Genomic DNA, 20,076 nt, shown 5'->3' on the forward strand with positions numbered 1-20,076 from the left:
AATTTATCCCATCTGATAATCCCAAAAAATCCCATCTGAGTCGTATTGATCTACATTGCACTGCTGACCCTCCCTTTAATAGAAACTTAACAATATTCGGGAACTATCTAAAAAATGTGTCAGATACAACGTGTAGGCGTGGCAGTAACAACACCAAAACAACAGATACGGAAGAGAAACAGGCTGAATTTTAATGTTGTTCTAAATTCAATAGCAAACAAAAAGGGGAATAAAACAGAAAAATATATACAATTTAAAAATATATTTAAATTTAAGAAAACACTTGTTTGTCGTCACTCAACAAGGGACGTATGAAAGCAATGCCGTGCAGATCTCACGGAGTAAAACATTCCTCCCTGACGCAACCAGAGTGTAGAGCTTCCAAAATTCAGCACGTGTCCCTTGTTTGAAACTAGGAAACGCAACATAAATTCTTAAGATTATCACGCTGCATCAATTGATGCAGTTCGTATTTATTTCTCAAATTGCTTAGAAGCTTTGTACGTTCAAAACTGGCTTATCTTAAAGTTTGAGTATTTTATTGTATTTTTTATGTTTGATTTTATTACTATTTTTAATGTATTTATCATATTACAGTTGTTATGTATTTTATTCCTTTAATTCTATACTTCATTATATATTTGTTATTTTGTTTGACACAGATTATGTTTTTAATTTATTATATATTTATATATGTGATAATATATATATATATATATATATATATATATATATATATATATATATATATATATATATATATATATATATATATATATATATATATACTAGCTGTTGGGGTGGCGCTTCACGCCACGCCAACGTCTAGTTGGTGGGGGCACTTCGTAACCCACCCCCCAACACACACCCCCCCGCGCGTAAGTCGTTACGCGCCATATTAGATACGCGCCATTGTAGTTGTGTCCCTGTGTTCCGCCTGTGAATATAGATAGATATATATATGTTTTTAACTACGTAAAACTTGCGAATATACAACATTCTTGGCTGTCCCATTGTCTGTGTATATAAATAGATTGTCACGTTTACCGACTCTTGAACATGCAACATATAATTGTCCATGGGAAAAACAATCTGTATTCAGATCTATACCTCATTGTTCTAATGATTGCCCTTGAGCTTTGTTGATGCTGATTACTAATCGAACATTCCCTGTGTCCCCGTCGTCATTTATATATCCTCCTGTGCCCCCCGGTGTCCCCGTTGTAGTGGTGTCCCTGTGTCCCGGTCGTCATTTATATTCCCTGTGTCCCGGTCGTCATTTGTGTCCCGATGTCCCAGTCTGTAATTTCTCTTTGAATGTTGCGGTCGTCATTTATATTCCCTGTGTCCCGGTCGTCATTTGTGTCCCGGTGCTTTGTTGATGGTGATTGCTAATCGAACATTCCTTGTGTCCCGGTCGCTTTCTCTTTGAGTGTCCCGGTCGTCATTTATATTCCCTACTAGCTGTTGGGGTGGCGCTTCGCGCCACCCCAACATCTAGTTGGTGGGGGCACTTCGCGCCCCCCCCAGCCGCCCCTCGTTTAAGTCGTTACGCGCCATATTAGTTACGCGCCATTGTAGTTGTGTCCCTGTGTCCCACCTGTGAATATAGATATATATATATATATATATATATATATATATATATATATATATATATATATATATATATATATATATATATATATATATATATATATATATATATATATATATATATATATATATATATATATATATATATATATATATATATATATATTTTTAACTACGTAAAACTTGCGAATATACAACATTCTTGGCTGTCCCATTGTCTGTGCATATAAATAGATTGTCAGGTTTACCGACTCTTGAACATGAGACATATAATTGTCCATGGGAAAAACAATCTGTATTCAGATCTATACCTCATTATTCTAATGATTGCCCTTGAGCTTTGTTGATGGTGATTGCTAATCGAACACTCCCTGTGTCCCCGTCGTCATTTATATATCCTCCTGTGCCCCCCGGTGTCCCCGTTGTTGTTGTTTCCCTGTGTCCTGGTCGTTATTTGTGCCCCGGTGTCCCAGTCTGTAATTTCTCTTTGAGTGTCGCGGTCTTCATTTATATTCCCTGTGTCCCGGTGTCCCGGTCGTCATTTTTGTCCCGGTCGTCATTTGTGTTCCGGTGTCCCGGTCTGTAATTTCTCTTTGAGCGTCCTGGTCGTCATTTATATTCTCTGTGTCTCGGTCGTCATTTGTGTCCCGGTGCTTTGTCGATGGTGATTGCTAATTGAACATTCCTTGTGTCCCGGTCGCTTTCTCTTTGAGCGTCCCGGTCGTCATTTATATTCCCTATGCCTCGGTGTCCCGGTCGTCATTTGTGTCCCGATGTCCCGGTCTGTAATTTCGTCAGTCGACAAATATGAGGTCAGTCGACACACAAACATGACGTCACTCAACACACAGACAACTTATTTATGTATATATATATATATATATATATATAGATATATACATTTTATATATTAACTTATATTTTATGTAATTTGAACACGTTTATTAATTATATTTGATTAAAATTATTAATATTACTGTTTCATATGGCATATATAGATTACATCTGATTGCAGAAGAGAATTATTTCCTTTTTTCACGCTTAGAAATAGTTTACAAGATGGAGTTTGGGCTTTAAAAAAAAGTATTGGGAATTTGGGCTATTTGTTAGTTATTCATTATATTTGATTAAACTTATTAACATTACTATAACATATTGCTTATATAGCTTATATACGACTATAGTTGAATGTTATTTTCTTTTTGCACTTTTCAAAATAGTTACAAAATGGAGCTTGCGCTGTTATGATTATTTTCGTTCGAGTGAAGATTACATTAATAGCAGTATATCAGGGAATCTACGTTTTGTCTGAAAATGAGGCACTCTTCATTTTGGCAAGACCCTTTTTAAGGCTTGTGATGTCAAGCAAACAATTCAATTTTTCTGGGCCGGATTTTAAGCCATATTTTGAAATGGCAGTGGTCAAATACGGCTCTGAAGCATGAGCGCTCCGAAAAGCGGATGAAAATTTACTAGATGTTTTCCAGAGAAATTGCCTACGGATTGTTCTGGGTGACCCGGCTGACTGATCATATTTCAAACAGTAGGTTGTACAAAAAGTGTGGTTCAATCCCATCTTCTATGGCTATAATGAAATAAAGGTTGAGATGGCTAGGCCATATTCTGCGGATGAAGGATGACAGATTGCCGAAGAATATCCTTTTTGGCCATCCGTTTAGGGCAAAACGGAAAGTAGGTCTTCCTTGTCTGGGATGGGAGGATATCGTGAGTAAAGAGTTAAACGAAACGGGAACTTTCTGGGAGGGTGTAAAGAGGGAGGCCTTGAATAAATTGGGTAGGAGGTCGAGCGTGCGTAGCTGTGTTGGCCTTAGGTGGCTTGTTGCTGCGGTGATTTAGTAATAGTAGTAGTATTTTGAAATGTTTACTTTTCATTGATGTTCTAGCCCAACCTGGCCCTGGCGAAAAAAAGCGATAAAAGTGACGTTAAAAAGTGAGTGATATAATTAAGAAAAGTCAATGAAACTTGAACTGAAAGCATCAATAAAAACCCATTAAATAAAAATAAACCTATCCTGATGACAATGAACTAAGACTTCTTATGTCGTAGCAGTTAGTTTACAGGGAGGATGTCGCTATAGTAGTATCTGAAATCAATTCTAGCTGCAGTTTGAATAATATTTATTTTTGTTTTTAACAATTTCAAGGGAGGTTGACCCCTCTTGAAGATGGTTATGCGTATTTAGGCTGCATGGAGAGTGGTAAAAGTTAGCTGTTTGTTAGATGGAAGCTAGTATCAGGTTCAGTGAAAAACGTGAGGTAGATAGGTACTTGTCTATTATATAATACACACTAGAGAACTTATATCGTGAAGATGATACAATACCCAGTTTTCTATACTGTTTATACTAAACAATTACCTTCAACTTGTTGGAAAACTGCATTATAGCTATGATGTAATTAAATATTTAGTTGGTAATTGGGTTAGGTTACGTATTTAATATAATGTACTCTGAGTGGCCCCCCTTCCATAATTCCTTGTGGTAGTTTTCATAATTTTGTTAATAAAGTATTGCATTTTCATCATGTTTTGTTTTTTCATTAGCATTCACCAAACTTCAGTTCTCGAGTGTGTGTTATATAATAAATAAGTACCGGAAGATAATTGTCACGATTGACTGGGACTGAGCTTACGACCCGATCGAACTTCTGGGACTGAGCTTACGACCCGACCGAACTTCTGGGACTGAGCTTACGACCCGACCGAACTTCTGGGACTGAGCTTACGACCCGACCGAACTTCTGGGACTGAGCTTACGACCCGATCGAACTTCTGGGACTGAGCTTACGACCCGACCGAACTTCTGGGACTGAGCTTACGACCCGACCGAACTTAATTTTTGCTTCACCGAGATAAATTTTATTCTACTTACTTTCAGAGGGACGAAAAGAAGGTTCATCATCAAAACTTATTTTTGGTCTTCTCCTTGGGGCGGAGTCATTATCTCCATCTGGGCGGCGGTAAGTGTAATCGTCTGCCGGGGGCATACTATAGCTCCTCGATGGAACATCTGAGTTGGCCCTGAAAGTGAACTTCATTTAGTCAAACTTGCTTTCCTTGCTTTCATTTAGTTTACTTGCTTTCCAACCTCCTCCGAATTTCCTGTTGAATATCATTCAAGGATAAAAAGAGAAATTACTCTCCTATAATTTTGTGATAAAAAAGTGGGCTTTAATTTTATTGATGAATGCCTGTGATGTATTTCTGTAAGCCAATCACGTTATTCCAAGCGTCAATGACGTATTTCTGTGAGCCAATCACGTTAATTTCTTAAGCGTACGTCAAAAAAGCAAAGGTAATAGCCCGCTAATTAACACCTGATTAGCTTTAGTGAAATTTTAAGCCAGTAGCGTGAAAAGAAGTTGTAGAACTAGAAAACTTTTACAAGGACGCTCTCTGATTCTCAATTCGTCATCCTAGCAATGTACCAATGTGATCTTTGCAATTTCATATTTATCTTATATAACTGACTCCGTAGGCTATTGACTTTATTTATTTTGAAATGCTTTAATTTTCATCACTTATTTCCACTCAATATTTGTTCCAATATTTCTTGGTTTACTTCACTAAGGTCTCCTGAAAAGTTTTGCAACCATTTCTAAATCCAGCGGCACATAACCTTGAGGGGGGTAACACAAAGCTGAAATGATAAAGGCTATAACTTAGATCAGTTTCAACCTCTTTTGATCTTTCTATTGCTAGTGTCACGTCAGATAAAGCATCCTTCATTTGAACCAGAGAGCACGTTTTATATCTCAAGCCAAGATTAGATCTTCCTTTAAAAAGCTCAGATAAGTGTTTTTTCCCGACTTACCATCGAAAATAAAAGAGGAAATTATATATTCTCTCTATTTCCCTACAATAGAGGTAAATAGTGACGTAGGGAAGTAAATTTTTATTTTTATTCTTAGCTGCAATTTTCAGGATGCAATCATCACATCAGCTTATAAATTTTTTCCCTATTCAAGTGCAGAAAACTCAGATAATACACCACATTGGCCAACCATCACAAAAAAAAGACGGAAGGGAAGCAAAGAAGGAATATGGTTTTTAAGGGGCTTAAATGGGGTTTTGAGGGGCTTTTTCTTAAGGCGCTGAAGAAGAGAGGAGTTTGACCTTTCGAAATACCCGGTTTGTTTCATATCGTATTTTCATTTGCACCTTATTCTTGCTTTTCTTTTATGCGTAGAAAACTCTTTAATTTGTTTACCATGTCTACCTGCGACCTTCTCATGAGCCAAATTAATTATTCTGCTACTAAGACAAATTGGTATACAACCTACTTGTAGGCCAAATTGACTGTTCTGCTACTAATCCAAATTGGTATACGACCTACTTGTAAGCTAAATCGGTTGTTCTGCTACGAATCCAAATTGGTATACGACCTACTTGTATACTAAATCGGTTGTTCTGCTACTAATCCAAATTGGTATACGACCTACTTGTAAGCTAAATCGATTGTTCTGCTACGAATCCAAATACGACCTACTTGTATGCCAAATTGGTTTTTCTGCTACTAACCCAAACCGGTCGTTCTGTCACTAAGCCAAATTGGTGTAAGACCTACTTGTAAGTCAAATTGGCTGTTCTGCTGCAAAGACAAATTGGTTGTTCTGCTATGAAGCCAAATTGGTGTACGACCTACTTGTAAGCCAGATTAGTTGTTCTGCTACTAAGCCAAATTGGTTGTTCTGCCACTAAGCCAAATTGGTTGTTCTGCTACTAAGTAAAATTGGTTGTTCAAACACTAATACAAATTGGTATAACACCTACTCGTAAGCCGAATTGGTTGTTTTTATTCTTCCGCTTTTATAATTTCAACGTTCATGAAACTGATTGACAAAACTCCGAAATTCAAAGAAAAGTAAAAAGAAATTTAAATGAGGAAAATTTTTCAGCCATTGAAATAGATTGTGATGCTTAAGTTCAATCCTCTTCGTTAGCTGAAAACTTATCTTGTTTGAATTTTTTCGCTTCTCTACAATTTCTCAAAATTCGTCAATATATTTCTGAGACCCTGAAATAAGATATCTAAGTTGACTTCTGAATAACTCATATGTAGGCTTGAGCAGATATTCTTCACCAAGGAAAGATAGAAAGCTTTTCAAGGTGATGTAAAGATCTAATCAAGAAAAGATGTAAAGACTTAACAACGGGCCAGCATTCAAGGAAGGGGGATTGGACGGTTTGAATCTCCCCATCCATTGAAGTGTTTCTCCAAATTGTTAGTTGGTCTTAAAAATACTGGGGAAAAAAAGTTGTTTCTGCTAAAAATCTAAAAAATATTTCCTAACTGATAAATAGATCTTTAAAATTTAGGTAAAACAAACCTTTATTTGACAGCTCTTGACAAAGTCCACGGGAAGTATATCCATTCTTCTTTATTCTGTTGGTGACTTCCCCCCCCTTAACGAAATTTCTTTTGGCAGCCCTCCTAATAAAAGTTCTGGATACGGATCTGGTTAATAAAAATAATTACATACTTTCACTTCCACAATCGTAACCTAGTTACAATCACTCCATCACGTATTCAGGCTCTGATTCGGCTTCTGAAGAGTAGAAAAGCGCAAGGGTCTGATGGTCTTCATACCGAACATTTGATTCATGGAACCCCTAAATTATTTGAACACCTTGCAATATTGTTTCAGGCATTGGTTGCTCGACAATATTTACCGGATGTATTGTGTGAACGTATTGTAACGTGTGTTTTAAAGAAATGTAAAAATCCAAAATCATGTGATTCATATAGACCAATTACAGTATGCTCAGTCTTATGAAAACGATTTGAAAAGATATTATATAGAGAAATTAGTCGTAAGTATGACCATGGGGACCAAAAGTTTAGGTTTTGTGAAGTTGTTAGTGTCCAAAATGCCCACGCAGCTTTTCTTGCGATTTTTGAACGTTATAAGCATTCGAAGAAGAATCTTTACATTTGTGCTATTGACATATCTAAAGCCTTTGATAAGATTCTACATTCCCAAGTGATTTTATCTCTAAGTGGCAATGAGCCTTTTATTTGTACATGTCTGTTGACATGGTATCGAAAAGCATCAATTCGCGTGCGAGTAGAGGCCCATGTTAGTAACCGTAATTAATGTTCGTCGTGGAGTAAAACAAGGCTCTGTGCTAAGTCTTGTGATTTTTAACAATGCTATCGTTCGGCTACTCGCCATTTACCGCCACATCTAATTGAGCCATATGTAAGGCATAAACCTGTGTTGCAAGACTAAATGATGAAATCAAAACAGTTTTGTCCTGAATGCAGATTACGGGTTACTTCAAACGCAGTCAAATGTGTTAATTGCAGTTCTTGGTTCCATGCAGGGACTGAAAAGTGTGCTAGGATAGAAATCACTAGTTGGAATAACTCCTGGATGTGCCTAGATTGCTCTACTAAGTCTAAGGTAAATTGTACTTCTTCTCCAGTGCTTTCTATCTCCTCATCCGGAACTTCTCCGACACCCCGTACCCCTGTTGAAAGAAGAAGGATTCTTAGCATTCTAAGTGATCTCAGCAGCCCTAAACATTTTCCAGACACTCCGCTCAGCCAGTTTCCTCTATTAACTGAAGAACCAACCGTTTCTAACAAGGCTGGCACTAGTTTGTGTGATCCTACAATTTCCCTTGTCCCTCCCCAACGCCGAGGCTGTTCTGAAGGGAAAACAAATGCATCTTGTCAAACAATTGACTGTAGCATTGATAAATCAGTTCAAACGGACACTGTCCCTACACCCCCCATCTTACAACTAGATATTACCAAAATCTTGGTTATACAAGAAAAGCTAACGGATGCATTAACTTTCATCTCCAATTTTTTGACAATTCACCAAAGCGATCTAGCAAATCAACCTGCATATAATTCCATTTTGAATGTGGTTAATAACACTTTCATCTCTGACCATAAAAAAAGTGCAATGTCCATAAACCAAATGAATATTGATGAAGGACTTAGAGGATTAAATCCAGTGATACCTGTCACAACAAGTGACACAAATCCGGAAATTTTCATTGAACTCAATCCACCCTTGATACAGGCTAATTATAATGGTAGCCTTGATTACCACATTACAGATGCTCAAAAACGTGTGGATATTAACAAGGTGAATAGCCTGCGTAATAAGACTGTCTCTTCTGATAATAAACTAAAATGTGCTAATATAATCTTGGCAGGTTCTTGCCAATTAGGAGACAATTGTGTATTTGAACACGTTTTTTCTTCAACCAAGCTCCAGCCAAAAAGTGTTTTCGAAAATAGAATTAAGGCAAATTACACTAAAAAAAATTAGCTCAATGATTTTCAGCCAAGTGCACCAACAAAGTTCCAGCAAAAGAGTACCAACAAAAAAAAAAATGTGATATGCAAACATTTTAATCATAATCGTTGTAAATTTAGTAAGCAGTGCAAATTTTTACATATATGTCGTAATTTTATTTCAGGTAGTTGTGGTTCCGTTAAGTGCAGTTTTGACCATGTGAAGCTTTGTCCAGTTTTAGCTTGTAATAACAAATATTGTAGTTTTGCCCATGCACCAAAATTAAATGATGTTAATTCTTCTCCCTGGGGCCCTGTTCCAGTGTCCCTGTCCAAAGATAAAAATTGTAAGAGCCACTCATCTCCCTTCCGCCGTCCTTTTTTAGTGCACCGCACTCAAGCAAAAATTCCTCATCAAAGTTCATCAGGCACAGCTCAAAAATTGACAAACCCTTCCCGATCCCGAACTCTCCTCCCTTATCCTTTGCTACCTCCTCCCCCACCCCGCACACAGAAGTCCTATTTCCTCCCCCCTCACAGTATGCTGCCCTGTACCCTCCCTACTCTGCCACAAACCAACAATTTCTTGACGGACATGAATCACTACTCCCAACCAGGCCCCCTTTCCCAGCACTTTACGAAACCCCACCCCCAGTCCATTCGTTTTATCCCTCGTGCCTACCCTGTCAACGTGACTCAGGTCTGAGACTTTTTAATTGTCTTACAATGAATCCTAATTGTTCTCCTCGTGCTTCATCCATATCATTGCCCGTCCCCCCACCCCCAAATCCCCAAGATAAATCCTTTTCTTACTCTAATAATTCATCTTTCGATGTTGACCCTAATAGTCATCCCATAAAAGTCAAATGTGCTCCCTTGGTCCCCTGTTCTGACTACATTAATCTGGCACCCGCTAAGAATCCCACCACGCCCCCTGTACCCATTTGTAATTTAAATAAAGTTAAGTGTAAAAATGGTACCTTTGCAGGTCGTTTTAAATTTCCCACACTTTTGTTAAGCAACGCTGAAAGTCTTAATTTTGACAAACTTAATGAATTAGACTCCTTTTCTAAAATATATAGATCAGACATAATCGCTATTACTGAAGTACACGCTCAAAATACACACATGTTAAAAATGAATAATTTCACCCAGTTTATTAAACTCAGACCCGAAACCCACCCTCTGGGTAAGAAAGGGGGTGGAATTCTTTTCTTTGTCCGTAATGATTTTTATCCTTCAGAAATATTAGTTCCTTGTCTTACTCCCTTTGATGAAATTTTGTGGGTTTGTGTTCGACCTAAAGTCTTACCACGTCCTTTCAACTTGATTGTCCTGTGCTGTTTTTACTACTCTCCTGGGCAGAGAGCGACTGAAAAAATTAATTTTATTGAAAAATTGCATGGTAGTGCCGACTATGTACTATCTAAATACCCAAATGCTGGAATTTTCCTCTTAGGTGATGCAAATGAATTAAAACTTGAGTCTACATGTAATACTTTTAGTCTAAAACAAATTGTAAAAGTCCCTACTACCAAAGGCAATTCTACTCTTGATTTAATATGCACCAATATGTCAAATTTCTACAGACCCGTCACCATTCTTCCCCCTCTCGGAGGTAGTTACCACTTTAGCCTACTCCTATCTCCACTAGCTACAATTAAACATTCCTTTACTATTACTGAAACCGTCTTTAGACCTCTAATTGACTCAGGACTCTACAATTTTGGCTCTTGGATCACTAGTGAAAATTGGTCCCCTGTGTACCAAACAAATGATGTCGACTTCAAGGCTTTGTCCCTCCAAAGTTTATTGAGGAATAATTATGAAGCCCATTTTCCGGTGAAAAAAATTAAAATATGCTCTACCGATAAACCTTACATTACTGCGACTTTTAAAAAACTAATAAGGAAAAAAATCAATTTGTTCAAGCAAGGACATATCTCACAGGCTAATGATCTAAGAAAGTTCCTGAAGAGAAAATTGAGAAAGGCAGCTTCTGGGTATTACAATAGTAAGGTTAAGGATTTGTATTCTAACAAACCCAAACAATGGTACAGGAAAATCAAAGAGATTTGCGGAAAAAACCCTGTTGAAGTTAATTTTCATCTCCCTGAGCCCCCTTCCAAGATAGCCAACGATTTGAACCTGCATCTTGCGTCCATAGTTCAAAGTCTCCCCCCTTTCACTGGCTCAGGTCAAACTATTCCTCCCTCCACCTCTTTCCCCCAAATTTCTCCCTCTGATATTATAAATAAAATCCAAAAGCTCAAAAAATCAAGTACTTGCCCATTAGACATCCCAATTGACTTGATTAAAGCCTTTTCAGACACAATTGCTGGACCTTTATCTGATATTTTTAACCAAATTACAAAATCTGGTAAATTCCCAAGTTGCTGGAAACTTGGTTTTATAACACCCATCCCAAAGAAATCTTCCAGTCTGACTATAACCAACATACGTCCTATTACACTTACTCCAGTTTTTTCTAAGCTTTACGAAGGGTTCCTTTGTGACTGGCTTAAAATTAAAATTATACCACGCATTGACATCCGACAGTTTGGTAATTTAAGAAAAACCTCCACCACCCATTACCTTGTACACTTGATTCACACGATCCTAAGTGAACTAGAGAAACCAAATGTTTGGCTAAACCTTGTTTTAGTCGATTTCCAAAAAGCGTTTGACTTAGTTGACCACACTATCCTAATTCGTTTACTACATGATAACTTTGAAATTGACCCACTCTTAGTAAATATTGTTATATCGTTCCTTTCAGACAGATCACAAGTTGTAAAATACAAAAATACCTTCTCTAACCCCCTCCCTAGGTACTGTGGAATACCTCAAGGAACCTTATTGGGACCACTATTATTTCTTGTCATGATTAACGAAATTGGCAAGGAGTTCCCCCAACGATGGAAATATGTTGATGACTTGTCGATCCTTGAAGTATGTCATAGGAATATTAAAAGTGACCCTGTTGAAATCCTAACCCAATGTTCGGATGAATCCAAGAATCTAAATATGACAGTAAATCCCACTAAATCACAGATAATGACAATAAACTTCTTGAAATCTACTCCTGCTTTTTGCGATCCGATCCCAAGCGAAATGCTAGTGAAACATGTTAAGCTTCTTGGTGTCACAATTTCTAATGATCTTAAGTGGGAAACACATGTATCCAACATTGTTAAACAAGCAAATGTTTCACTATCCATTTTTAAGCTACTAAACAAATTTAATTGTCCTAAGATACATTCCCTCCGTGTATACTTATCCTTTATCAGACCGTTATTGGAATATGCATGTCCGGTCTGGCATTCGCAACTTTCAAATGAACTTAGTGACAAAATCGAGTCGGTCCAAAAGCGTTCACTCAGGATCATTTACAAAGAAGGCAAAATTCCATACTCCTTCCTCCTTAAAGCTGCGCGCATTACCACCTTAAAAGAAAGGAGGGAAAAAATTTGCCTGCTTTTCGCTAAATCAGTCATTTCCAATCCCCGCACTGAGGACTTACTCCCTGATTTTCACAATCCCATTAGACTCCGACTCCCCCGGTCAGCCTCCTTAGCAATCCCAACTTACTCTCCGATTCATGCTGTTACAGAAAGGTTTCGCAAAAGTTTTATACCATTTATTCTGAAACACCTTAATAATAATTCATGATCATGTAATTGCCAAATTCCCCTTTTTACTGCAATGTTTTTGTAATTTAATTGTTAAGTTTATCTTTGATGATTTATTCTTTGAATTTGCTTTATCTTTGATGATTTTGCTTTTTTAATTCCTTTTAATTTTAAGTGTTTGACTTAATGTACTATTTTGATTTTTTTCTTAGCTTTTAGTGACATATAAAGCGAATTCGGCTCTTTAGAGCTTGTGATAGTTCTTTTGCAAATAAATCTTATCTTATCTTATCTCTGATGACCTCAAAGGGCTACATAAAGCTATAGACAGTGTTAGCGCTGTTTTAAACGGAATCGGACTTTCACTTGCCACTTCTGAAACAGAACTTCTTGTTTTTGGTTCGGGCTCCCAACAATCCCCAAATGCGACTATTCAAGTTGGTCCTACTACTGTATGTGCGTCTTCTTCACTCAAGTATCTTGGTCTCCCATTTGGGAGCTCGATTAAAGCTACTAGAACACTCATTATAAACTCGCTGAAGGAGAAACGGAGAAAATCATATGGGTTGCTTGCTAGGGTAAAAAACCAATTTGATAAACAAACACTGGGTCGGCTACACAATTCTTTTTTTGCACCGCATGTATTTTTCCGGATACTAGTGTGGCGATTATTTTCTCAAAGTGAGTGTAAACAGATCCGTTCAACATTTTTTCGGCTTTGCAAAAATTTTATATGTATACCCATTTGGATACGAAACAGTTACATTTCTAGGTGCTATGGATTGTTTGAAATATGTGAAAAAATGTATGTAATTGCCACCATATTCCGAGAGCGTTGCGACAGAATTGTTGATTTTCCTCTTGCATGCATTCTGAATTAAATATGTATTACTAGTGTTCGAACTATAGTTCATGTTTTTTCTCTTTTTGTTGTTATGTGAGTGTTTTTTACTTTTCTTTTTTCTTTCTTAATTAACTCCTCTATGATACATTTTTTGTACAGAGGGTGTCAATAAATTAAAATTACTGTTTTTTATGTGTTTTGCTTTTAGTTGATGGTAGACTTACGATGGATTTAACTTGCATATGATAAGTCACACAAATATACGCTCCGAGTACAAAGGACACTAAAGACATAAATATATATTTTTTTTTATTTATTTATTGACTGAGCGAAAAATTTATGCCTTAGGAAATAAGAATACGTCGGGAGCTAAATTTTGAATGAAAAAAAAATGTGCAGTTATGCAGTTTTCAGTAGTAGGGGTTTCCAAATTAAAGAAAAAGAAAAGAAAACATACACCAAAAATCAGCAATAACTAAGATAAAAACTTATGGCACCAATAAGCTCAAGAATGATGAGCTATACTGCTGATGAGTTTCCCTCCTTGCCACACAAAGACAAAGAGGACCACCTGCATACAATGGACGAGGTTTGTGGTATGCTGATACCTGACAAATCAAAAGAGATGGTTCTTAGAAAGAATGACCACTCCCCTAGTTTTCAAACTTGTCCAAATGTTACTATATTAAAGAAAAAGCTGTCTTCTGAATCAAAAGGGTGACCTTTTGGCTTGGCTTTGCCTTGTCTAGGACAACTTGAATTAATAGAAAGACTTTCTCCGTTGATTCAACGACGATGATTTATTTTGTAGTTATTTTATTTCATGTACTTTTCTCTTTTTTTTGTCTTTTTGTTGTTGTTTTTCTTTTTTTGATATTTTTCTTTTTAATATATTATTATTTTTTAACGTAGCCTACACACGAGATAGAAAAGGGTAAAAATGCCCAATATATCTGTATAGAAAAAAAAATCAGGGAAATACCCACGAGAGCCCTCCCCCATCCTGAAATACGAAAGTTGTCAACATTCTTGGACACTTGTTAAATCATCTAATATAATTGGTTTATTTATCATTGGGCCCTCTAATATTTTATTTTACTACTGGCCCCTCCTTAATCCCTACCCCCCCCCCAAAAAAAAATATAGATATGCATGAAAATATCAAATGGACTATAAAAACAAAAAAAAAGTTGGGTTTTAAAACAAAAAGTGAATTTCCCTTAAATTTTCCTGGAAAAGACAATGATAATATTGAATATCTTGGCTTTTATCATAAATCAATCAAACAAATGATTTGGTTTAGATTTTATTGTTTTACTTTTTAAAGTTTGTTGTGCCGACACAGTGAGCGTGGTTTGGTGCTTTTGTTTCATTTTAAATTTGATTCCATAGAATTTTGATTAAATTCTTGGGGTTCGCTAACTTTTTGCTATTTTCGCTCTTTCTTTTTACTGAACTATATTTTCTTAGTTGTTTCGAGTCTCGTACTTTTGACCTGTTGGAAGCTCTTTATTGATATTGAGGTTTTGTTTTTACTTAGTTATGGTGTGCAATTTTAAAATTTGTTGTTTTTTTCTTGATTTTACATAACTGGGTTTTGCTTTTACGCTTGGCTTTTTTGTGTTGGAGCTTTGTCTTTTTCTAGCTAAATAGTTTTGTTTGGTTTTTATGTTCTTTTCATAATTAGTTTTGGTGTTTTTCGATATGTTATTTTGGTCCTTTTTTTACTTCTTAGAACTAATTTCTTTATACTGAAACGGATTCGGCGTTCAATTCTTATAATTAGTTATTTTTTTGTACTTTTTTCTTTGCTTTTTATCTAATCGTGTGTCGTCCTTAATTTCTATTTCTTTATGATTATTTGTTTTTAGTAAGAAATAAGATTATTTTTTCTTAATTGGTTTTGTTTCTTGCTTTTTGTTCAATATAATTTTTTTTCTCTGTTTTGTTCCTGCTTTTGGTGTCTAATTTAGGATATTTTTAATCTTTACTTTCTTTTTGTTTAATTAGCTGATTTTTCGGTTATGAATTTGTCAAATTTCTGTTACTTTTGGATTTTGGTTCGCAAAAAAATTCTCTGAACTTAATTATTTATTCGATGCTCATGTTTTGAATTTATAACTTTTTCCATTGTTATTTTTTGTAATTTATTTCGGTCTGCTATTTTGGGTTCTATATCCCTCAACTAATATTAATCTTCTAAATTGTTTTGTTTTACTGGTTTCTGCCTTGCAATTTTGGGGATATTTATTTCTTCTTATATTTTTAATTGATTGGGATATGATGAATTCATTTACTTTTTTTTATAATTTTGGCTATTTAAACAATTTTGCTTCTGTATAGTTTTGTAGGACTAATAAAAGGCTTTACAATGAATAAAATAATGGTTATACTTTATTGAAGACGTGTTAATAAAATCAAATAGCCATGTCCCTTCGATTTCAATAAAAAAAATTGTATATTTTAGCAAGCCAATTACATATACAAAAAAAATTATCTACTAGTCCCATATTAATAAAAAAAAGAGAGCATTAAGAGATTAAGCAAAAGTAAAAGCGTAAAAAAAGTAAACCACTTTTAAAAAGTAAACAATAAATTCATCTCAATGGAAAATAGGAAAACATTACAAAGCCAAGCATATTAAAACTAATTATGTAGACAAACACATAAGAAATTAAAAGTAAACATTGTTTAACTAGAAAAGGTCAAAAGCTGCAACGCAAAATAAAACCCGAACACAAAGACCAAAAATCAATTATGTAAAACCATGGCAACAGAAAATGAACAAATGCCCAAAAGTACACGCGAGAGCTAAGTAAAAACAGAACTTCAGTTTCAACTGAGTATGTCAAACAAGCCAAAACGCAAGACACAAACCAATTCAGATAATAAACCAGGGAGAAATAAATAGTTGAAAGTAAGTAAATTCGAAAACTTTGACAAATGGTCCAATTGATTAGAATTTAAAATAAAACATAATAATCAAGCTACACTGCTATAGCCAACTAAGTACAAAAGACTTCAAAAAAGCAAAGACAAATATAATCTGAATCAAAACTATTCAGCTAGTTAAATTAAAACAAGCGCTTATATTTTTCAGTTCTTCCCCTTTCAGGCTATCCTCTGGGAAATTTTCAAAAGCCTGCAGCGTATATTTCAAAATTTAGCTTCAATAGTTTTATCGCAATGGCTATAAAATATAGGTAATTCTTTGGCTGTTTTGCTTTGCAAAAGCGTATTGAATAGGTTTAGACCCAATCCCCCCTTGCCATTCTACATTTGATATGTGATTGAATAACTTCAAAATAAATTGCCAGTGTTAGCTCATTAAAGACTACCTTTTTACTATTTATGTTTGCCAAAGATAAGCCAAAAATTTGCTCTTTTACCATAGGGGATAGGTTTTGTTTTGTTATAATTACAAGATGGAAAAATTTGAGACATAGAGGGCTGATAATTTTTTCTACGAACAGCCCCTTTCTATTTACCAAGCACCCAAAGACCGCAAGCCTTGTCGGAACCAAGCAGGTGTTGGTAATTCTTTCAACGAACAGCCCCTTTCTATTTACCAAGCACCCAAAGACCGCAAGCCTTGTCTAAACTAAGCAGGTTGTCTTTTATTTGTCTTTTATTTGTATTATATAAATTTGAGACATAGAGGGTTGGTAATTCTTTCTAGGAACAGCCCCTTTCTATTTACCAAGCACCCAAAGACCGCAAGTCTTGTCGGAACCAAGCAGGTGTTGGTAATTCTTTCTACGAACAGCCCCTTTCTATTTACCAAGCACCCAAAGACCGCAAGCCTTGTTTAAACTACGCACGTTGTCTTTTATTTTTTTGCTTGGTAACAAGGAAGACCCTTAACTAATTAATGTTTCATTTTTTTCAAGGTTTAACATGACGACACTGTTGAAAATGTGATACTGCCTTAAAAACTTCATAAGATTGAAGAAACGAAAAGAAAGATCATATGAAATTGGTATAACAGAGCTAATGCAGGAATAGACCTAAGATGGCCCCAAGGGCAAAAATGCTTTTTTTCTTTTGTCCTTGGTACTCAAATTTGTATTTGATCATTGAACAGTTTGAAAAGGATAAGCAAAAATATACGCGCATGTCACAGCGGATAGATATTGCTGTGTCATAGTTGTGAGATGAAAGTTTCAGACACTGAGGGCTGGTAATTCCTACCACAAACAGCCCTGTTTGTCAGTTCTATTGCATTATTTCAAGTACTTTATCTGATTCCTTAGTCCTCATAGCTAGAAACTAGGGAGTAGTAATGCCATAGGCACTTACAAGACACCCATAGCCACTACTCTTTTCTTCTTCACTACTCTTCACTACTCTTTTCTTCTCGCTGTTCAAATAAAGAAAAAAAGATCAATTTTAGTTTATAGGGTTAGTTTTGTAGGAAAATAGCTAAAAACGTTTTAGGAATGACAGTTTATGCCACAGGGCACCACAGGCCAGCCGCAATGCTAAAGTAGCATGAACTGCCTTGGACAATGGTAAAGACAATGGTGAATTTTACTTTATAAGGATATTTTTATAGGAAAACTATTGAAAATACCTATGTAGTGATGGTGGGTGCCACAGAGTTCCATGAGGCAGCCGCAGTGACACGCTTGCGTAAAATGCCATGGACTATCATGTTACAATAATTAAATAGTAAGTGGCCGTTGTTCCGATTAAAATTAGTTTATAAGGTTATTTTTTGTAGAAAATTGCTAAAAATGATTTAAGAATGATAGTGTGTGCCATTTGAAGGCCACGGGGCAGCCAAGGAGTGCCAAGGTGGTGTGAACTACCTCGGACTATCTCATTTTAACAATGAAATGAAAAGTCCAATAAGAACCATAGAATGTACGAATCATTTTTGAATGCATGTAAGTAAAAGGCCAAATCCTTAAAAAACAGGGAAACTGTGCACAGAATCTTTTCTTTTGCAGTTTTCATATAACTAAAGCCTCCAATTAACATCAAAAAAGCTCATTGCGTAGAATACACTCCCAGGGTAACACAGAAAAGCAAAAGTGAGGTTATCGATTTTAAGCAATTACATAACTATGGTGTAACATCAGGTGGCTTGCGTTCTCAAACAATGGATAGGAAACACACGATTCATAGCTTTAGCGATCCAAGCAAAAATCTTGTGAATTCTCCGATTGGGAATCAGCCTATTTCACATAGTTTATTTCTTGGAACATGATATTAGCAATGATATGTTTTTTCAGGTGGTTAACGTGTCACTTCATTGGGGAGATCCCTGGTCTTACGTTCAATTCCTACAGCGGACCAAAAAACATGCTTTGTCGCTATTGGATTATAAAGGTTCCTTGAGGAAAAACTTGAAGAAAAATCTCGAAACAAAAAAATCTTGAAGAAAAAGGAATCTCAAAGAAAAAACGACTTAAAGAAACAAAATATCAAAAAATTTCATGAGAAAAAAAATCTAGAATAAAAATATCTCGAAGAAAATATTTGGAAGAAAAAATAAACCTCGAAGAAAAAAGATGCCTTGAAGAAAAAATCTAAATTATTATGTAACACCCACATGTACGAAATGCGTCATCCTTATTTAAAACCAGGGGTTCCCCACTTGACTGGCCCCTAAAGAAACAAGTCTTGAAGAAATCTTGAAGAAAAACTTCTTGAAGAATAATGTCTTTAAAACGCTTGAAATGTCTTGAAACGTCTTCTTGAAGAAAAATATCCTGAGGAAAGATGTATTAAAAAACGTTAAGCAATGTCTTAAAATAGCTTGAAACGTCTTAAAAAATGTCTTATTGAAATCTTAACGAAGGCATCTTGATGAAAAGCGTCTTGAAATCTCTTAAAACGTATTGACAAATTTCTTGAAGAATGCCTTGAAGAAAAACTTCTTGAAGAAAAAGTCTTACAAAACGCCTTGAAATGTTTTGAAAAGTCTTGAAAAAATGTCTTGAAGAAACAAGTCATACAGTATTACCTCAGTCCTCAATAAATTTGCATAGGTAAGCAATACCATCTCCTAAATTATACATAACATACAGGTGCGTCTAATCAATAATACCAACGTCTTGAGGGAATCGCTGTTAAACTTCTTCGCGATTAACGATGAAAAAGAAAAGAGCAGCGGCTATGGGCGTCAGGGAAGTGCCTATGGCATTATTACTCTAGGGTAGTTTCCCCCCTCCATTAGTTTCTCCCTTTGGCCTGAAGTATTTGCTTGAGAAGTTAAATTCGTATTTGCGCTGGATTGAAGGCAACTTATTTATTGCAATGTTTTTTAGATATATGGACTTTTCAATTTACAACAAAAAAAAACTTTGGATTAAAAATATTTTGAACTTTCGTTTAAAATGTGCTTGAGAAATATCTAACCATGTTCTCATGCTAAATCGATCTAAACTTTCATTTTATAAGGACCTTTATCAATGGTCATAGCCAAATGACCTTTCGTTTGATAATTCTTTTGATATTTTTAACGTTGTAATTAGGTATTACGTTAGATTGTATTGCAATACTCAGATATTTTCTGTTAATTCTATCGTATATAATTTTCATTTAAAAAAAACGTTTCATCTCAATATATTCAGAATACGTGACTCTTTCAGCTCTAAGTCAGCTCTCTCTAAGCTTATTTGAACTCCCCAGGCCCTAAGCAACCTCTTTATTGTGATGGGGCACTAGTTTTAATTGGGAGTTTTTTTTTATCTCAAGTAAGTTGCTATTTACTCTCAAGAGA

General features: G+C 35.7%; 1 protein-coding gene across 1 annotated transcript in view; it reads right to left on the reverse strand.

The window, feature by feature from the left end:
* Positions 1 to 20,076, reverse strand: part of LOC136028376 (uncharacterized) — a gene marked incomplete in the record, with an annotated part of 76,736 nt that overhangs the window by 31,745 nt on the left and 24,915 nt on the right. The window contains 1 exon segment of the mRNA XM_065706176.1: positions 4,488 to 4,636. Coding sequence (XP_065562248.1) covers positions 4,488 to 4,636 — 149 coding nt within the window.

The sequence above is a fragment of the Artemia franciscana genome, chromosome 6 (assembly GCF_032884065.1).
Source record: "Artemia franciscana chromosome 6, ASM3288406v1, whole genome shotgun sequence".
Lineage (NCBI taxonomy): Eukaryota > Metazoa > Arthropoda > Branchiopoda > Anostraca > Artemiidae > Artemia > Artemia franciscana.